Here is a 17,745-nt window from a genome sequence, read left to right as displayed (position 1 = left end):
TGTATGGCTGTAAGAGCTGGAGAATTGATGCTTTCGAACTGTGGTGCTGGAGAAGACTCTTACGAGTCCCCTGGACTGCAAGGAGGTCAAATCAGTCCATCCTAAAGGAAATCAACCCTGGCTGCTCATTGGAAGGACAGATACTGAAGCTGAAGCTCAAATATTTTGGCCACCTAATGCGAAGAGGAAACTCTCTGGAAAAGACCCTGTGCTGGGAAAGACTGAAGGCAAAAGGAGAAGGGGACGGCAGAGGATGAGATGGCTAGATAGCATCACCAATGCAATGAATATGGACTTGAGCACGCTCCGGGAGAGAGCGCAGGACAGGAAGGCCTGGCGTGCTATGGTCCATGGGGTCACGAAGAGTCGGACACGACTGAACGACTGAACAACAACAAAAGTGCGCACAACCCTCACTTCGGGTTCCCAATGCAGGTCGCCCTATGCAAGCCCTTGTGGCACGGCGCGGGGGTGTCCTGCGATAATAGAGGCGCACGGCCCAACTCTGGCGTTTGGGTTCTCCCCGCAGCCTTTGTTTGGCTTGCACGTGATCCGCCCCGGAGCTCCGTGCTGCCCGCCCCTGTTGCATTGCCCACGGGGCCCTTTGCCCCGCCTGCTGCGCGTGCCCCCACCGCCCTGCAGTTGGGAGCCGGAACTGTCCGTCCGGCATCAGGAAGCCCTGGAGCCCCTGGTGAAGGAGGGATTTGGGGAGGGAGCGCGCGAGGGGGGAGGTTGCAGCGGCTTCTCCCAGTGGCAGGAGCCGGAGCCGCGGGGCTGGGGAGACCGATGCCTGCGGGTGAGTCGGGGTCTGCGAAGGGGGAGGCTGGCTGCAGTCGGGGTTTGTGAACTGATTTGCTGTGAACGGGACAGGAAGACACGGTCTCCTCTGCGAAAAAGCCGTCAAGGCGCTGCACGCCCATTTAAAGCAAGAGAGCCTTAGCGTGACGTTAAAAACACGTTCCAAAACAGCGAGCCACCGCGCGTGGAGTCCTGCGCACGCCAGGCAGAAACAGGCCCCGCAACTCCGCTCTCCAGGGGGAATGCTGGGGGTCGCGGGACTCCCACGGAGCCCCGAGGGCGGAGGGGGGCCAGTCGCGGGTTGCCAGTGGAAGTCGCCCGCCAGGTCCGCGTGGGTCGCCCCACGGTGCTCCGAGCCTGGGAAGGGAGGGAGAAGCCCCCCGCCCCCCCGGCGTCGGAGAACCTCAGAGCTGCTCCGAGCGTTCACGTCCTTCTCCAAAGCGCCGGAGGGCGGCGAGGAAGGCCTCGGTGCGGGGAGCCCGCGACGTTCCCCCCCCAGCCGCCTGGCCTGCGGGGCAGCGGAGGCGGGGCGCGCGCCAGGAGGGGCCGCGCGCGGTGCCCCGCCGACCCTCCTCGGAAGAGCCGGGGGCGGGGCGGGGGGTTAGCGGCCGCGGCCTGGATCCCAGCACGTCCTCGCCGCTCGGGAATGGCGAGCGAGGCGCGCTCGCCCTGGGCCGACGGTGACGATGGGGAGCCGTCCAGACGCCCCCCCGCGACGTGTGCTGAATGGAGCCGCAAACGCGCGGACCGCTTGGGCTCCCCCGCGCCTCCGGTCTGGGGTCGCGCCAGGCGGCGTCCTGGCCCTCGTCCCCCCGCTGTTCACTCGCACTCCTGCCCTGGGACGCCGAGCTGGGCGGGAGCGGGATTCCGACTCCGGAAAAGGTTGGAGCAGCATTGGTTTTCAAGGCCCAGATGCGCGTGGAACAGCTGCGCAAGGAGCCGGTTGCTGGAAGGCGGGCGTGCGGGCTGCCCGTCGGGGCTTCTGGACGTGCAGTGCGGGCAAAGAGCCCCGGACTGGGCGGACCCTTGCTGTGCCCCAGCGGGCTCCTGCCCTTCGTCCCTGGCCGCGCATGGGCTGGTCCCTCTGCCCAAGGCACGTGGTTGGCAAACGATCTCCCACCTTTCGCGGGTCAGCTCAGCCGGAAGTCCCGAGCCCAAGTGGGTTTTGCCTCTGGCATCACAGGTGCTGTGAGGAAAGCTCTTAAGGCGCCCCTCGGAGCCCTCCTGCCTCCCCACGAGTCTTGCAGCAGGAGGTACGAGCACAGAGGGCTGTGGAGACCGGTGCTCATCCACACTGGAGCGGTGAGAGGGTTCCCCGCATTTAGGGCCCTTCTCCATGTCACGTGTCACCTGGAGTGTACAGCGGCAGGCTAAAAAGCTTCCCAGCGCTTTCCAGTGTCTGGCTACCAGCACGCTGGACGTGGCAGGAGGACGCATCTGCTGTGGCCCCCCCTGGACTCCCCGCCACCAGCCACAGCGCAGGCGGCCGCAGAAGCCTCAGGTCTGGGAGCAGGGAGGTTGGGCACACGTGGCGGCCAAAGAAGGCGGCCTCCGACGGGCAGGCGAAGACCCTTCAGAAGCCTGTCTGCGACTAGCGTGCTTTCCAGTGTCATCGTACTGACTGAAACCTGCCTGGCCGCTCTTCCCGTCCGCTCTCCATGCGAAGCACCATGCAACGGCCATCCATTGCTTCTCAGCCAGCAACAGAGGGTGCGCGTCCCTCAAACGTGGCAGCAGTCGCCTGTGTACAGACAGGTGGGTGTCATTGCACGCTGGCTGGCACCCATCTGCTTGCCAGCAGCAGGTGACGTAGTGCCAAGGCCCATCTAGTCCAGCATCCTGTTGACACAGTGGCCAACCAGCTGTCGACCAGGAACCCACAAGCAGGACAGGAGCCCCACAGCACCCTCCCACCCGTGTTCCCCAGCAACCGGTGCCTCTGGTACTGGAGGCAGCACATAGCCATCAAGACTAGTAGCCACTGACAGCCTTTTCCCCCAGGAATTTGTCCAGCCCCCTTTTAACGCCATCGAAATTGGTGGCCATCACAACATCTTGCTGTACTGAATGCCATCGTTTAGCTCTGCGCTGTGTGAAGAAGTCCTTCCTTTGATCTGTCCTGAATCTCCCACCAATCAGATTCATGGGGTGACCCCCTTTGGGTTCCAGTATTTTCAGAGTGGGAGAAAAATGTCTCCCCGTCCACATTCTCCACGCCAGGCGTAACGTTGTACACCTCTAACATGTCTCCCCTTGCCCTCCTTTTTTCAGCTTACTTGGAAATACCACTGCCAGTGTGGTCAATAATGTGCCTCCAATGAAGACAGGCCTGCCCAGAGTTTCTGAGCAGGCCTGACTGTTCTTCGCGCAGGCTTTGTGCCAGCTAAATTTGCAGCACGGAAAGTTCTACATAAAGGCCCATGTGTGGTGTCACTGTGCTCAGCTGTTCTCAACCCTCGCGCTCTCCTTGCAAGGAAGGAGCACACGGGAGGCTGCTGCACTGCCTCGCAGGGAGAGACATGGGTGGGGGGTGGCTGGACGGGAACCAAGATGAGAGCGCCCTCTCAGCTCCCATCCCGCCACCGCTGCCGAGCAACTGCTGCTGAGCGACCGTGTCTCTCTCTGCCGGCACCGGGTTGTATATTTTTGAAATGCACCTTGGTGTGACCTTGTGCCTCGCCATGACTGTTTGAGCTGGGGAGTCCCTCGTGGCTTGGCTCTAAAGGGAAAGTGCGCCACACACAACGGGGGAGTGGGGCGGCTGTGCGGGTGAGGGCGATTCTCCCGTCTCGGCAGCCAAAAGGGCAGAGGGAAACTTCCCTGGCGTCTTCTAGGGCCTCAGGGAGGGCATCGTTGTACTGCTGTCCTCCCGTCATTTTATTTTGTGCCCTTTGGGATCTGCGAATGGCTCTTCAGCTTTCTCCACATCTCCGGGCCAAAGGATCAGGTGACAGGAGGGGGAGCCCTCGGCTGGAGACCCTCCCCAAGTCAAAACGGACAGTCATGGCCTAGATCACTGGTGCACAAACGTTTTGGCCCTGAGGGCGCACCAGGCGGTGCCGGGGGCCGCACACACCAACACCCCAGCCTGGGGATTCTTTTGCCAGCTCCAGGAAGGGGATCCTTCCAGATCCCCGATCTCTCCACAGAGATCGGAGAAAAAGGAAGGGCTTCTCTGGGTGGTGCTTGCACGGCAAACCCCAGGCAGTGCTGTCACAGCGGTGCACACGGGGGGGGGGGTCTTGTGGGCCGCCAGAAATGGCTGTCTGTGTTGAACCCGTGGGCTAGATGGACTACTGGTCTGTCCTGGGATGGTTTCCTCTATTTCCCCTGAAGCATCAGAGTGGGGGAAGCAGTGGGGTCTTGCCCGTCCCCAGCCAACCGTTGACTCGGGCCTGGTTCTAAAGACTTGATATGATGTTAAGGTGGGTGTTTTTCTGAAACGTTCTCCCCTTGATTTCGCCCACCACAGAATGGCGCTTCAATTCGGATCACCCTCCCCTCCTTCCGGAAGAAGGGGGGAAAGGACTAAAGCGCAGTCGGCTCAGGTAGGAGATTCTCTCTGGAAGGTCCCTGTGGGTTTGGTCAGGAGGGGAGAGAGCAGGATGGTTCCCTAGCTTTCTCCTTATTAAAGGGGGGAAAGCCTCAGCTACCCCTCGTACAGGAATCGCACCAAAAGAAAGATAGCAACACCCTCTTGAGATCCTCAGAGATAGAAAAAAATAGGAGGCTGTTCCAAGTGGTCCGGAGCCTGGTCAGTCCTGTGGCTCCGGAACCACTGGAGCATTCTAAGGCCTCCTGTGAGGCCTTGGCAAGGCACTTTGCAGATAAAATTGATCGGATTAGGAGTGTTACTCCGCACGCTGTGGATACAGTTAGTGAGCAAGAGGTGGCCTGTGGCAAACCGGTTTTGTGGGATCACTTCCAGCTTCTTCCTTCTGATGAAGTGGACAAGGTGCTTTCATCTGTAAGGCCGACCACCTGCTTGCTTGATCCTTGCCCATCTTGGCTCATTATGGGCTGCAGAGAGAGACTGGGTGAGGGGATCAGGGCGGTGGTGAACGCTTGAGGAGGGAGTGATGCCATCAGCCCTCAAGGAGACAGTGATAAGACCGCTCTTAAAGAAGCCCTCCTTGGATCCCCAAGTTCTGAACAACTTTCGCCCAGTCTCAAATCTGCCATTTTGGGGCAAGGTGATTGAGCGGGTGATGGCCCCTTCCTTCCCGACCATCTGCTCCCATCAGTAGTACATGACCTGGTCTCCTCTCGTTTAGACTACTGTAATGCGCTGTACGTGGGGTTACCCTTGAAGACGGTTCAGAAGCTGCAGCTGGTACAGAATGTGGCAGCTCGCCTGATTAAAGGCAGCCGCCGGCAAGATCACATCCTTCCAGTGCTGAAGGAGTTGCACTGGTTACCAGTTGTTTTCCAGGCCAAATTCAAGGTGTTGGTTTTGACCTTTAAAACCCTATATGGTTCCGGCCCAGCCTATCTTAAGGAGCGCCTCCAGCAACACCAGGCAGGCCGCTCAACAAGATCAGCCTTGGATGGCCTTCTCTCTGTCCCATCAGCCAGGACAGCTAGACTGGTGGGGACGAGGGAGAGGGCCTCTTCTGTGGTGACCCCCACTCTGTGGAACTCCCTCCCTAAGGAACTCCGTCATGCCCCCTCTTTAATGAACTTCCGCCGTGCATGAAAAACGTGGTTGTTCAGGCAGGCATTTGGGGTGGGTTAGGGTATTTCAGAAAATGTTTTTATTGTAGAATTTTATTGTTTTAAACTGTTTTATCATATGTTGTACATTGCCCAGAGTGGCTGGGTGACCAGCCAGAGGGTGATTAATAAATTTAATAAATAAATAAATAGCTCATGGAAACTGAAAGGTGAGAGGAGTAGCTATCTTGGTGGCTTAAATTTTCAATTTGATAGTACACGAGGTGCTAAGGAAACCCAGTGGACCATGTGTCGAAAAAGAATAAGTTTCCTAAACTCTAGATGAATTTAAGCAGGGGGAAATGATTCTGTGGCCGGGGATGATATTAGGTATATAGTTCATTGGCATTTGGACAGGAAGGGGCCACAGGTAATTAAATCAAACGGTGAAGATAACGACTGGGTTCGCACGACTTGACAACCCCTCGTGGAAAATTCGCCGCAGTGGGTTGTCGTGTCGTCCGCACCCAGACTGCTTTCTACAGGGTGGGTTATTTCAGGGCAAGGAGCCACCCTGACAACCCATGGCTTGTTCTAGGGGTTGTTCAACACGTGGTGGGTTGTGGCAATCGGGTCCAGAGCTGCCCAGCAGGAGAGGCAAAATGCTATGTTCCCAGTCAATCTGGTCTGCGTCGCGGTGTCCTGTGGCTGAAAAGATAACACAAAGAGGGCACAGTCAGAGCATGGAGGGGGACGGGCAGGGAGATAAGATGGGTTCTACTTTGAAGGACACTGGGATCCCAGCTGGAGGACCAGAGAGGACAGAGGGGGAGAACAAATCACAGTGAGCCCAATTGTCTGCTGGGCACACTGTGGGTTGTCCTGGAAACAACCCTCGCTCCGTAGCTTATTTGCAGGGCAGGGTGTCATGTCTTGTGAACGCAGCCGATGAATTTGCCCTGCTACTAGAAGAATACAATCCAACAGGCTCATGAAGAATTTTGCGGCCCAGCAGAAGGGATTTCAGCCGACACTCTCATCAGCACAAGATATCTGCAAGAATAGATGATATTCTGCTTTCAAGAGCCCCGACACAGGGCACACAACAGGCCCTGACTGGCCCAATGACATTCTCCCGCCATGCACCCTCTACGTGACAATCGCTGCCGGAGACAACTGTCAAACCACACGTAGCTGGAACGTAGATCGCTTGTTATGACAGAATCATATTTCATTAGATAAAATACAAACAACTGCGACACGTCATTTTGAAACCAGTGATGCCCCGGGCCGCTGTGTGAACAGAATGCTGGACCAGATGGACCTTGGTGTGATCCAGCAGGGCTCTTCTGTTCTCAGCTCTGGAATATGTCAGCTGAGAAACGTCTCGATGAAACTGCAGTGCTTGGAGGATGGCAGAAATCGGATTCCTCCTCTGGCACATGGTGCTGCTTTATTGATTACGTCCGAAAGAAGGATAGTGGAAGAGAACCACTGGCCACGCGTGGAACACTGTACACGAAGGCCCAAAATGAAATGTGCCACATCTAATGAATTCTCGCTCCTCCACTCACTGTTAGTTCTTGTACCGTTTTTAATGAATTCATTTTTTTGTTTAAAGTAGGCAAGGGTGGGTGACTGGCCCAAGGCAACCCAGGGAGCATCATGGGCTGAGCAAAGATTTAAACCGGGGTCTTCCGCCCCCAAGCCCACCAATCCAGCGCAATCTGTTCCAGAGTTGTGACACCTGAGACAGTTCTGACACCTCTCTCTCCCCACCTCTGTTTTTTCCTTGCATACTTTTAATCGAGAATATTATTTTCCTGTTTCGCACAGAGAAAGAGAAGTGGAAAAACACATGCCAAGAATACGAAGCCGAGTGAACAAGGCCAGGAAAAGCATCAGGTAAAGTGATGTGTAATAATTTTGCTGACAACTTACTCGTATGCACGTCTACTCAGAAGTAAGTCCCGCTGAGTTCAAGGGAACCTACTCTGAGGTAATTGGGTATAGAATTACAGCCTAAAAGTCCCATATAAAAATAATCAGAAGTAAAAGCCAGATATTCAGAGAAAAAAGGATTCTTTACGCAGTGCCCATGTAGGCTTTTTCCTTAACATGGAAGTGCCTGCAGGAGCACAGCGGCAGCGATCTCAACTGCTCTTGCAGCCCAGTTCTGCAGGTGACCAAAAGAACCCACGGTGCCCGCCAGACACGATAACCCATGGTGGGTGAAATAACCCGTACTGCAGACTGTGGGTTATTTGGGGCAAATAAGCCATCATGGATTTAAAAATTCCCGACAGATGACACGACGACCCACGATAGGTTAAATAAACATGTTGTCCAAACCCAGTCCGTGCATCACATTTTAGGTGAATGGGTTCCACTGGCGTGAGTGTTGGTGGGTTTGAGCAAGGCCCTGAGCTATGCAATATTGGGGGGTTTAAGAAATCAGGCCAAAAGGCCAGGAATTTGGCCACCCATTATAGCGAGCGGTGAGTTTTGGATAGGGACAAAATGTAATGTCTGTATGACACCGCTTGCGATTCAAAATGCAAATACTCTGTGCTCTCTTGGTACACCAGTCACTCGACTCAGGAGGAGAAGAGCTCTTGGGCGCAGCCTCATGATTCCACCACTTCGGAGGCGCCTGTCCTGATCGGGGCTGGTCAGCGTGTGCCAGGCCGTTCTGGTCACACAGTCATCCGCCTTGCAGTGCTGGGAGGCAGAGTCCTGAGACCGTCAGAGGAGCCCTGCTGGACCAGACCAAGGCTTCATGCAGGCCAGCATTCTGTTCACCCAGGGGCCAACCAGCTGCCCACGGGAAACCCACAAGCAGGATACGAGTGCAACAGCACCCTCCCGCTCATGTTCCCCGCAACTGGTGTACACAGGCCTACTGCCCCTGACAGTGGAGGGAGCACAGAGCCAGTCAATACTGCCTTTCACTGCTGTGCGCCCTGCTCATGGCTCAGTTTCTTGGGGATGGGAGTCTGCTTTCAGGGCAGTGAAATGGGGATTCTTCTGGGATTCCCCCAAGCCTGTCAGCTGTAGCACACAGAACCCCTGGGATCCTTACGCCTTTGTTTGGGATGATGAAATGTATGTGCGCGTTGGAGGGGATCCACGCTGATTAGTGCCTTGACTGGCCCAGCGGGTCTTCTTGTGTTCTTGGGAGAGCGTCTTTCACAGCTCACTTTCCCTCCTGTTAGGCTGTGTGAATGACCTACGCCGTGAAGGGTTTCTGGGTAGCGGAGACTGAGCGAGGGGCTCTTGTGTCCTTCCAGGGGCCGGTGAGCTTCGAGGAGGTGGCTGTGCGATTCACCGAGGAGGACTGGGCCCTGCTGGATGCAGACCAAAGAGCCTTGTACAAGGAGGTCATGCTGGAGAATTATGGGATCGTGGCCTCGTTGGGTAAGGAGCCTCCTTCCTCGTTGGCGCAATGACCCTGGAGAGTTTGGAGAATATTAAGGCCCTGGATAAGTCATTCCCTTTGCCCAGCCTACTTTCCGGAGGTTTATTAAACAAGCCTTCTTTATATTCCGAAACGCCTAATTTTTCCATCCCCTTGGTGAAGGATGCAAGATGGGTCAGGAAATATCCGTCTCTCGTTTCCGCCTCGTTGCCAGCAGTGTACGCTGCGCTGTTTGATAGCGTACCAAAGCGTACCCTCTTTGCCGTCCCGCTGCGCCGCCATCTGAAGTCTCCAGAGTGGCTGGCCTGATGCCTCACTCGGAGGGGTCCTTAGAGCAGGCAGTTGGCCTGGCTGCTGCCCTGGAGGGTGGCCATTGCAGCCCACCCCGTGCTTTGCTCTGAGGATCCCTCAGAGTGAGGTGGCAATTGGGACGGCTCTTTGGAGGGCTCTGCCTGAAAGCCTGCCAGGTCCAGATGGCTCATTCTGAGGGTGTCCTTCCACAAAGCCAGGCAGAGTGGGTGAGGTGGCCCTAGAGACCGCCTGTGCCGGGGAGGCCCCTGGATGGATAGGGGGCAGCGTGTGTCCTTTTTCCAGGAGCGGCAAGGACATCTTCACCCGTCCTCTGACATGGGGCAAGAGGCAGTCAGTGCCCTTTTCCCTCTCCCTCTGCTCACACCGCCCCAGGAACATTCATTACAGATCTCCCTTCTCCCCCAAAACGGTCTGAGAGCGCTTCGGAGGAGTGTCTGTCAGGGATGGTTTGGGCCTTCAGACTGAAATCCTCCTGACGCTTCCTTGTTCTCTCCTCTTTCCCACGTGGGATCAGCAGTGCCCAAGCCTGACCTTGTCTCCAGGCTGGAGCGAGAGGAAGAGCCGAGTCTGCCCAGTCTGCAGGGCTCGGAGGGAACAGAGGTCACCGAGTCCGACAGCAGCTCAGGTAAAGAGCTCGAGGTGTAGCAAAGAATCCATCAGGCTTCTCTCAACTCCTGCTGAGAAATGGCAAAGCAACGTTCTCAGTCATTTCATCCCGAAGGGCGCTTCTCCCACTAACTCAACCACCCTATCTCCTGGAACCTTCTTTCCGCCCTTTTGGAAAGAGGATGGTGGATAAGACGGGTTTTTGGTCTGATCCGGTAGGGCTCCTCTTATGTGCCTACCCTGCTAAGCCTCCCCTCCCCCCATGTCAGCCATCCTGCCACCTGGAAGGCTCCTTCTTTGCTTTGGACCATCTGAGTGATAACTGAAGAGGGGATGACATTTCTAATAGCTCAGGGAATAGAAACGTCTTCCCTGATGATGAAACTCCCCTTTCCATCTTCAGCTCTCTTTCTCATGTTACTATTTGCTTTATTGGTAAAGAAATTGTACTTTTCTGCCACCATTGCCATTGCATGGAGCTACTCTGAGTTGTGAAAGCTCCATGACAGGAAGGACCAGCGAGAGTTGAAGAAGCGGACTCAATTGTCCGCTGTGTCATTTTGGCTGGATGTTTTGTGGACAGAGTTGCTCACATCTGTTCAGACTTAGATGCCACAATAGCACATCCGAACGATGTGCCTTTGGCGCCCCTGCTTGTCCTTTTGTAATGGATCCATTTCCATATGTTCAGCCTGGGAATGTGGACAAGGTTCTTGGTACCGTGAGGCTGACCACATGCAGGCTTCGTCCTTGCCCTTCCTGGCTGACGAAAGCAGTTTGTGGGGGCTGGTTGGGGGTCTACAGAGAGTGGGAAATGTGTCCTTAGAGGGAGGCCGAATGCCTCCCAGACTCAAGGAGGCTGTTGTGAGACCTTGATTGAGAAAACCCTGTCTGGATCCCACCACGTTGGATAATTTACGGCCAGTCTCCCATTTGCCATTTTTGAGTGTCTGGTGGCATCTCAGTTCCAGGGGTGGTGTTTGGATGAAATGGATCCTCTAGACCAGCTTTCCCCAACCTGGTCCCTCCAGCAGTGGGAGACTGCATCTCCCACACACCCTGAGGGCAACCGGTTGGAGAAGGGTGATCTGGACCATTCCAGTCCAGCTTCAGGTCTGGGTCACACCAGTAGGAAACGTACAAGGAAACTGACACGGGGAGACCCACACAGCTTTGCTTGCCTGGTGGGTGATGTACACTTGGAGAGGCAGTGCAGTGCAGTGGTTAGAGCGTTGGACTGGGACTCGGGAGATCCGGGTTCTAGTCCCTAGTCGACCATGAAGCTCAGCCCAACCTACCCCAGCCCAACCTACCTCAGCCCAACCTACCTCAGCCCAACCTACCTCACAGGGCTGTTGTTGTGAGGATAAAAATGGAGGAGGACCACCATGCAAGCCACCTTGGGTTCCGTGGAGGAAAAGGCGGGATATAAATGTGTTAATTAAACAGGGGGAATATGCCCCTGTTCATTCTGCTGCACCGCTCAGCGCCGTTCCGTACCATCGACCGTGGTGTCCTCCTGGCCCGCCTGGTGGGGAGGGGCTTGAGCGGCGCCACCTTCCGAGGGCTGGCTTGCTGGCTTCGGGGTCTGTTTCAGACGATGTCGGGGGGGCCCTGTGTGACGCTCAGCCAGTGGTGCATGGTGCCCCCCAAGCTTCGATACTGTCCCCCATGACAGTTAACATCCCGTTCACATCCCTGGGTCTCTAGTCCTGGGGTACGTTGCCACCAGTATGCAGAGGAGATCCTGCTCCCCCAGGTCCCAGTCCGTGGCAGACGCACGTTGGGAAAGATGGCCCTTCAGCTCCCTGGGCCCTAAGCCATCTACAGCCAGTGTTAGGACAGGGTGACTCTGGCAACCGGATTGGCAGAGAGAAGAAGGGAAGCATTCTTTCACGCCAGGCGTGGAATTGCCCGTCACGAGATGTGGCGACAACTTCTGACTCCTCCAACGATTCTTTCGTACTCTGTCCTGGTCCACAGGGGGAGCGCAAGGAAGCTAGGGATGCTGTGAGCAGAAGGAACACCAGGTGCTTTCTCACCTGCCCTTTCTCTCTGAGCAGCAGGGGCGGGGATTGGGATCAGAGCGGGAGGAAGAGTGAGATTGTAGGGAGGAGGAAGAGACCCCCCTAGGGCCTCTTGCCCAAGAGATCCCCAAAGCTGGAGCCGACATGTTTCACGGGGTGGAGCGGGAAAGAGATCGGCACAGCAACAGCTCCTTATCTTGTGTAGCTTCTAATCAAGCCGTCATTCCGTGCAGTTTCCGAGGTTCCTCCTCTGCCAGATTCAGGAGCAAATCTTGTTTCCCCCTCACCCGTTTCTTCCTCCCAACAGGTCATTTCTGGAAAACACACTTCTGCCCAGAGTGCGGCCGATGTTTTGCCCTCAAATTGTCTCTTGCTGCACACCAGAGAATCCACGCAGGAGAGGAGCCCCAGGAAAGCTCAGAGTGTGGGGAAAGTTGTGGTCAAAGTTCAGAGTGTGGGAGCAACCGCCAAACACGAAGGGGCCCAAGATGCCATAAATGGTCAGAGTGTGGGAAATCATTTGCTCATCGATCTGTCGTTTTGATCCACCGGAAGCTCCATGCCGGAGATAAATCATACACATGCTTGAAGTGTGGGAAATGTTTCCCCAAAAAAGCAAGGCTTGTGCAACATCAGAGAATCCATACAGGAGAGAAACCCTATGGATGCTCAGAATGCGGGAAATGTTTTCGTGAACGTTCACAACTTGTATTGCATCAGACGTTGCACAGTGGGGAGAGACCCTATAAATGTCTGGAGTGTGGGAAATGTTTTTCCCAGAGTTCACAGCTCCAAAGCCACCAGAGAGTCCACACAGGAGAGAAACCCCATAAATGTTTGGAGTGTGGCAGATGTTTTTCTCAAAGCTCAAGCTTTGTTACCCACCAGAGAGTCCACACAGGAGAGAAACCCCATAAATGTTTGGAGTGTGGCAAATGTTTTCAGGCGAAATCCTGGCTTCTTAGACACCAAACTATTCACACAAGAGGGAGACAACGCAAATCCTTGGAGTGTGCCAAATCTCATGAATGTTTGGACTGTGGGAAATGCTTTTCCAGGAAAGACAATCTTTTGAAACACCAGAGAGTCCACACAGGAGAGAAACCACATAAATGTTTGGAGTGTGGCAAATGTTTTTCACACACTGGAAACCTTCATAAACACCAGAGAGTCCACACAGGAGAAAAACGGCATAAATGTTTGGAGTGTGGCAAATGTTTTACTGAAAAATCCTCACTTCATAAACACCAGAGAGTCCACACAGGAGAGAAACCACATAAATGTTTGGAGTGTGGCAAATGTTTTTCACAGACGGGAAACCTTCAAAACCACCAGAGAGTCCACACAGGAGAGAAACCACATAAATGTTTGGAGTGTGGCAAATGTTTTTCTCAAAAGTCAAGCCTTGTTGCCCACCAGAGAGTCCACACAGGAGAAAAACGACATATATGTTTGGAGTGTGGCAAATGTTTTACTGAAAAATTCTCACTTCATAAACACCAGAGAGTCCACACAGGAGAGAAACCACATAAATGTTTCGAGTGTGGCAAATGTTTTTCACAGATGGGAAACCTTCAAGACCACCAGAGAGTCCACACAGGAGAGAAACCACATAAATGTTTGGAGTGTGGCAAATGTTTTTCTCAAAAGTCAAGCCTTGTTGCCCACCAGAGAGTCCACACAGGAGAGAAACCCCACAAATGCTTGGAGTGTGGCAAATCTTTTGCTCGGAAGCAAACCCTTGTAATCCATCAGAGGGTCCACACAGGAGAAAGACCCTTTAAGTGCTTGGCATGTGCGAAATGTTTTTCTCATAAATCACTGCTTACTGGACACCAGGAGAGAGCCCATAGAGGCGAGAAAGAATAGAAATGCATTAAGCAGAAATACCAGCTCTTTTGTCACACGGGACAAAAAAGACCCACCCATAATTGCTGGGAATGTGGGAAATGTCTCCCCAGCCTTACGCTTCCATATAGAGCACATAGTCTTTTTCTTTTCTCTCTTTGCTGGTGAAAGAGAAAGGGGCGCTGGAGAATCGTATGAACTGCTACACTGCTATGAATGCCTGGGATGGCTGAGCATTTCGTTTCAGGCCAGTATTCATCAGAATTTCCACAATTCATACGTTCCTTCATATGTGGGATGGAAAGAAGTTGAGATTTAAAACAAAACAAAACATTCGAATGTGGGAGAAACGGAGAGTGTGACGTATTCCTCCATCCATGCCCAGGCTTGGCACGCTTAGCTCTGGGTTTGAATCCCTGAGTCTATCCCAATGTTAGTGCTGAACTAGGGTCCCCACCTCTTTTTTCTGACAGGCTGCTCATCTTTCAACAGCTACATGGCAGGCACAACATGGTCCCCTCCATGCTTGGAATAGCTGGACGTATTCCATCGGGCCAGTGCAGAGACTTTAATTTTAGTTCAGTTTTGATAGGAATTCACCCTAGTTTGCAAATTCCTTCATATTCAGGACAGAAAGAACTTCAGAATTCAAGCCTGGGAGAACGTGGCACGGACGTTTCCATCCAGCCGTAATGAATGTCATGGCAGCATAACGCTGCCATACTGCCAACGTGCCTTTTCTTTCTGTCTCTCCTTTTCTCTCTCTGCTGGTGCAGGACAAAGTACCGCTGGACTCGTTGCGCTCTGGTTCCTATGAACTGCGATCGTGCTACAAATGCTGTGAGTCTTGCAACGACTCAGGATGATTTGCTTTTAAGTAGATGGGCTGGAGGGAGTTCAGGGCGTTGCTGGAATGTAATATGAAAGAGAGCTGGGCAGCAATTGCTAGACTTTTGTTCAGTTATTCTTATCCTTATTTGGTTTACTATTATTTTTTCTGCTGTCCTTGTATTGCGCATTGTACCCAATAAAACCTTTGACCTCTTTTGGTGAATTTCCTATTTTGATGAATTTCCTGTTAGTTCAGCCTTGCCCACTGGGTGGGTGCTTACAGGTGGTGGGCTTAGAAAGAAATCCACGAATGGAGGTGGGCTGAAGGAGGAGGGGCCCCCCACCTCTGCCCCACCTGTACCCATCCCAAGCGGGGAGAAAGGGACAAAGGTCTCCGCTGACGTGGAAGGAAAGCAGAAGCCAGATTCATTGTGAATGAGCTTTCTTCCCCCAAACAGAATGGCCTGTACCACGGTCATTGGGAACGATACGCTTTCATTGCCGTAAACGCATGTTTCCAAATATATATGAATGGAATAAGTCTGCAGAGACATCTTGAAATGAGCGAGGGAGTATGGCCACTGAAATGCAGCGGAATGGCTTTGTGATTCTGCCCACAGACCCAAAAGCCTCTTGCGAACAGCTTTTATGTGTCTGACCTCCAGGTATGCGGTAGCCCTCCGGAGAGTGCCATCTGGGGGGACTCTCCTGGGTCGGTGGGCTGCCTGGCAGGCTTAGCTGGTGGCGGGGAGCAACAGCACGGATACTCTGGTATGCTGTGGGTAGCTGGGCCTGGAAACCACCATTTAAGCCGCTCACAAGGCCCCTGATGGAGCACAGGTGCACCGGTGCATTGTGGGTAATTAACAGGGTCGCCTGCAGGCTGAGAGAAAGCCTCTTTCAAAGGGGAGCCCGGGCAAGGCATCCGTAGGGGCCCTGGTGGGCAGTCCTGGGCCGTGGCAGCTGCCGGAGGGTGCCGAGTGCTGACGCCAGGCCTGGAACTTCCCTTGAAATGCCTTGGAGCAGGCTGCAGTTCTGCTCCGGGACTAGGAAGCCTCCAGAGGCCTTTGCTACACCCAGCTTGGATTACTGCAACACGCTCTCCGTGGGGCTGCCTTTGAAGGGTCCCTGGAAACCTCGGCTGTCCAGAATGCAGCACCGTCCTTGGGAGCGCAGAATGCCTCATTTGCAACAGCTGCATTGGTGTCCAGGTGGCTCCTTCCAGTTGCATTGGCTTCCAGGTGGCTTCTGGGCACAATTCAAAGTGCTGGTTATCATCCCCCCCCCCCGCCTTTATTTCCAATCTTCAGAGATGAGTGCCGTTGCGTACGTAGCCGAAACAGCACCATCCAGAGACCAGAGGGAGGTACTGGCAGGCTCAGGGCAATCCCACCCTTCGCAGGAGGTTCACAACATATTTTGGGAAAAGCCCCCTGGCCCAATCTTGACAAGGACTGGGTGTGCTCAGTGAGCAGGGAACGCTGACTGAATGTGTGAGGGGAGGGGGAGAGTCAGGCGAAGGGGCGAGGGAATGCCATGGAGTATCCTGGAGGAGGGCATGGCTGTCTGACTGGAACCCTGACCAGGAGCTCTCCACACTCGAGCGAATTGTATATTGTACATCAGGGGTTCCCAACCTTCTTTGGATCTGTGGGCACATTTCAGAATTTGAGAAACTGCTGTGGGCACCACCACAAAATGCCTAATCAGTGGATTTGGTGTTTAGCTGTCATGTCTAGGGAGATCAGGATGCGTCTTATTCAGCAAAAATGTTTGTTTCATGTCTATTGGACACCGCAACATTTCTTTACTAAGGGATTGTCTAATTCAGCTAATTGCTGGTAGTGCAGTGCAGCTAATGCTTCTTTTAAAGGTCTGTTTTGGCAATGTCCGGTAGTTCCTTCTTTTGTGGGGGGAAGTTACCGCGCAGATCAATTTTGTATTGGAACTGTCTTTAGTATCTACATCTACACAGTCTTCTAAATTATTTACCTGCCTCTTCGACATTAACAACTGGTCAGTGGAAATGGAATCTCTGCACTCTTTGGACAGCTGAAAGGCCAGTATTAAAACACTGGGACGATAAACACTGTCCTCCTATAATGCAGCGGACTGAGGACCTTACAACGCTTTCAGTATTTGAACTGATGGCATATAGACACCTTCAAATGGGTAGTTCTGTCGATTTTTGGTCCACTTTTGATGAAGCCCGTGTAGAACTGCTAGAATGTTGTATGCACTTCATATATATCCACGTACATGTATTAAAAAATATCCTGGGAATGGGCACAGACTGGAACCCTGAGCAGGATCACCTCAGTTCTCACTGGTATATAGTAATAGCAATCCCAATTCTCAGAGTCCCGTTTCTGCTGTAGCCAAAGCGGCACCGTCCATGCACAAAAGGGGGTATCACCAAGCCGAGGGGAACTTCAAGTCCTGCAAAAGTAGAAAACCCTTAGGAAAAAACCAACGACCACAGAGCAACACCCTCGGGTACGGTTCCTTGCCAGTCCCACTTGTTACCAAAGCCCTGAACGGCTTGGGATCAGGATACTTCAAGATCGCCTCCTCCTGGATCAGCCTGCCTGCTGCACTGGGGAGGCTCTTCTCTGTGTCCCGATGGTGGCCGAGGGAGGACTGGTCAGGATGCAGGACAAGAGGGCCTTCTCTGTGGCGGCACCCTGATTGTGGAGCACCCTGCTGGGGCCAGGAAATCTGATTGGCTCTCTTTGCCTGGGCTTTCTTCCATCCTGTTAAGGTACTTTTATTCCTGCCGCTGGACCAACCCCTTTCTTTCAGCCGTTTGTATCTGCTGCACCTGTTCCTTGTTACTGTGTTAAGCCAAGAGAAACACAATAGAAAAGAATAAATGCATCAAAAACATTCCAGAAACACTAAAACAGAGCAGTGCAATTCCACGTCAGGGAAAGCCTGAGTAAAGAGGCGTCTGAAGTTTGCCGCTGTTTCCACCCCTCAGGCCACAGGAGCGTTCCAGAAGGCGGGGGCCACCGCTGAGAAGGCTGCGTGTGTCTCTGTGCCCTGCCGGCTGCTAATAACACCCTGCGCATGTCGTGAAGTGAACTCTGAGTCCTGAAAGCTGGCGCTCTGACAAAAGGACTTGGTCTCTTGGAGTGGAGTTTTGTGTTGGAAGGTGACTTTTTATTTTTCTTTGAAATGAAACGAAATGGAAAAGGCAGGCTACTTCCACCGAGCGCTCACGAAATGGAAAAGGCAGGCTACTTCCACCGA

The 17,745-nt window shown here is 53.7% G+C and overlaps 1 protein-coding gene across 1 annotated transcript in view; it reads left to right on the top strand.

Annotated features, from left to right (window-relative positions):
* Positions 1-14,708, top strand: part of LOC146356051 (uncharacterized) — a 30,907-nt gene extending 16,199 nt beyond the window's left edge. The window contains exons 11-20 of the mRNA XM_084830005.1: positions 436-879; positions 970-1,898; positions 1,982-2,100; positions 2,209-2,602; positions 4,271-4,346; positions 7,288-7,356; positions 8,040-8,195; positions 8,675-8,868; positions 9,696-9,806; positions 12,122-14,708. Coding sequence (XP_084686131.1) covers positions 436-879; positions 970-1,898; positions 1,982-2,100; positions 2,209-2,602; positions 4,271-4,346; positions 7,288-7,356; positions 8,040-8,195; positions 8,675-8,868; positions 9,696-9,806; positions 12,122-13,683 — 4,054 coding nt within the window. The 3' untranslated portion in view covers positions 13,684-14,708. The remainder of the gene's footprint in view (positions 1-435; positions 880-969; positions 1,899-1,981; positions 2,101-2,208; positions 2,603-4,270; positions 4,347-7,287; positions 7,357-8,039; positions 8,196-8,674; positions 8,869-9,695; positions 9,807-12,121) is intronic.
* Positions 14,709-17,745: the final 3,037 nt, after the last annotated feature.

This window comes from Heloderma suspectum, chromosome 2 (assembly GCF_057233095.1).
Source record: "Heloderma suspectum isolate Gila_16-S chromosome 2, 16-S_ref, whole genome shotgun sequence".
NCBI classification, from domain to species: domain Eukaryota; kingdom Metazoa; phylum Chordata; class Lepidosauria; order Squamata; family Helodermatidae; genus Heloderma; species Heloderma suspectum.
Note: the sequence above shows the minus strand (reverse complement) of the source record. Positions and strands in the feature narration are given on the sequence as shown.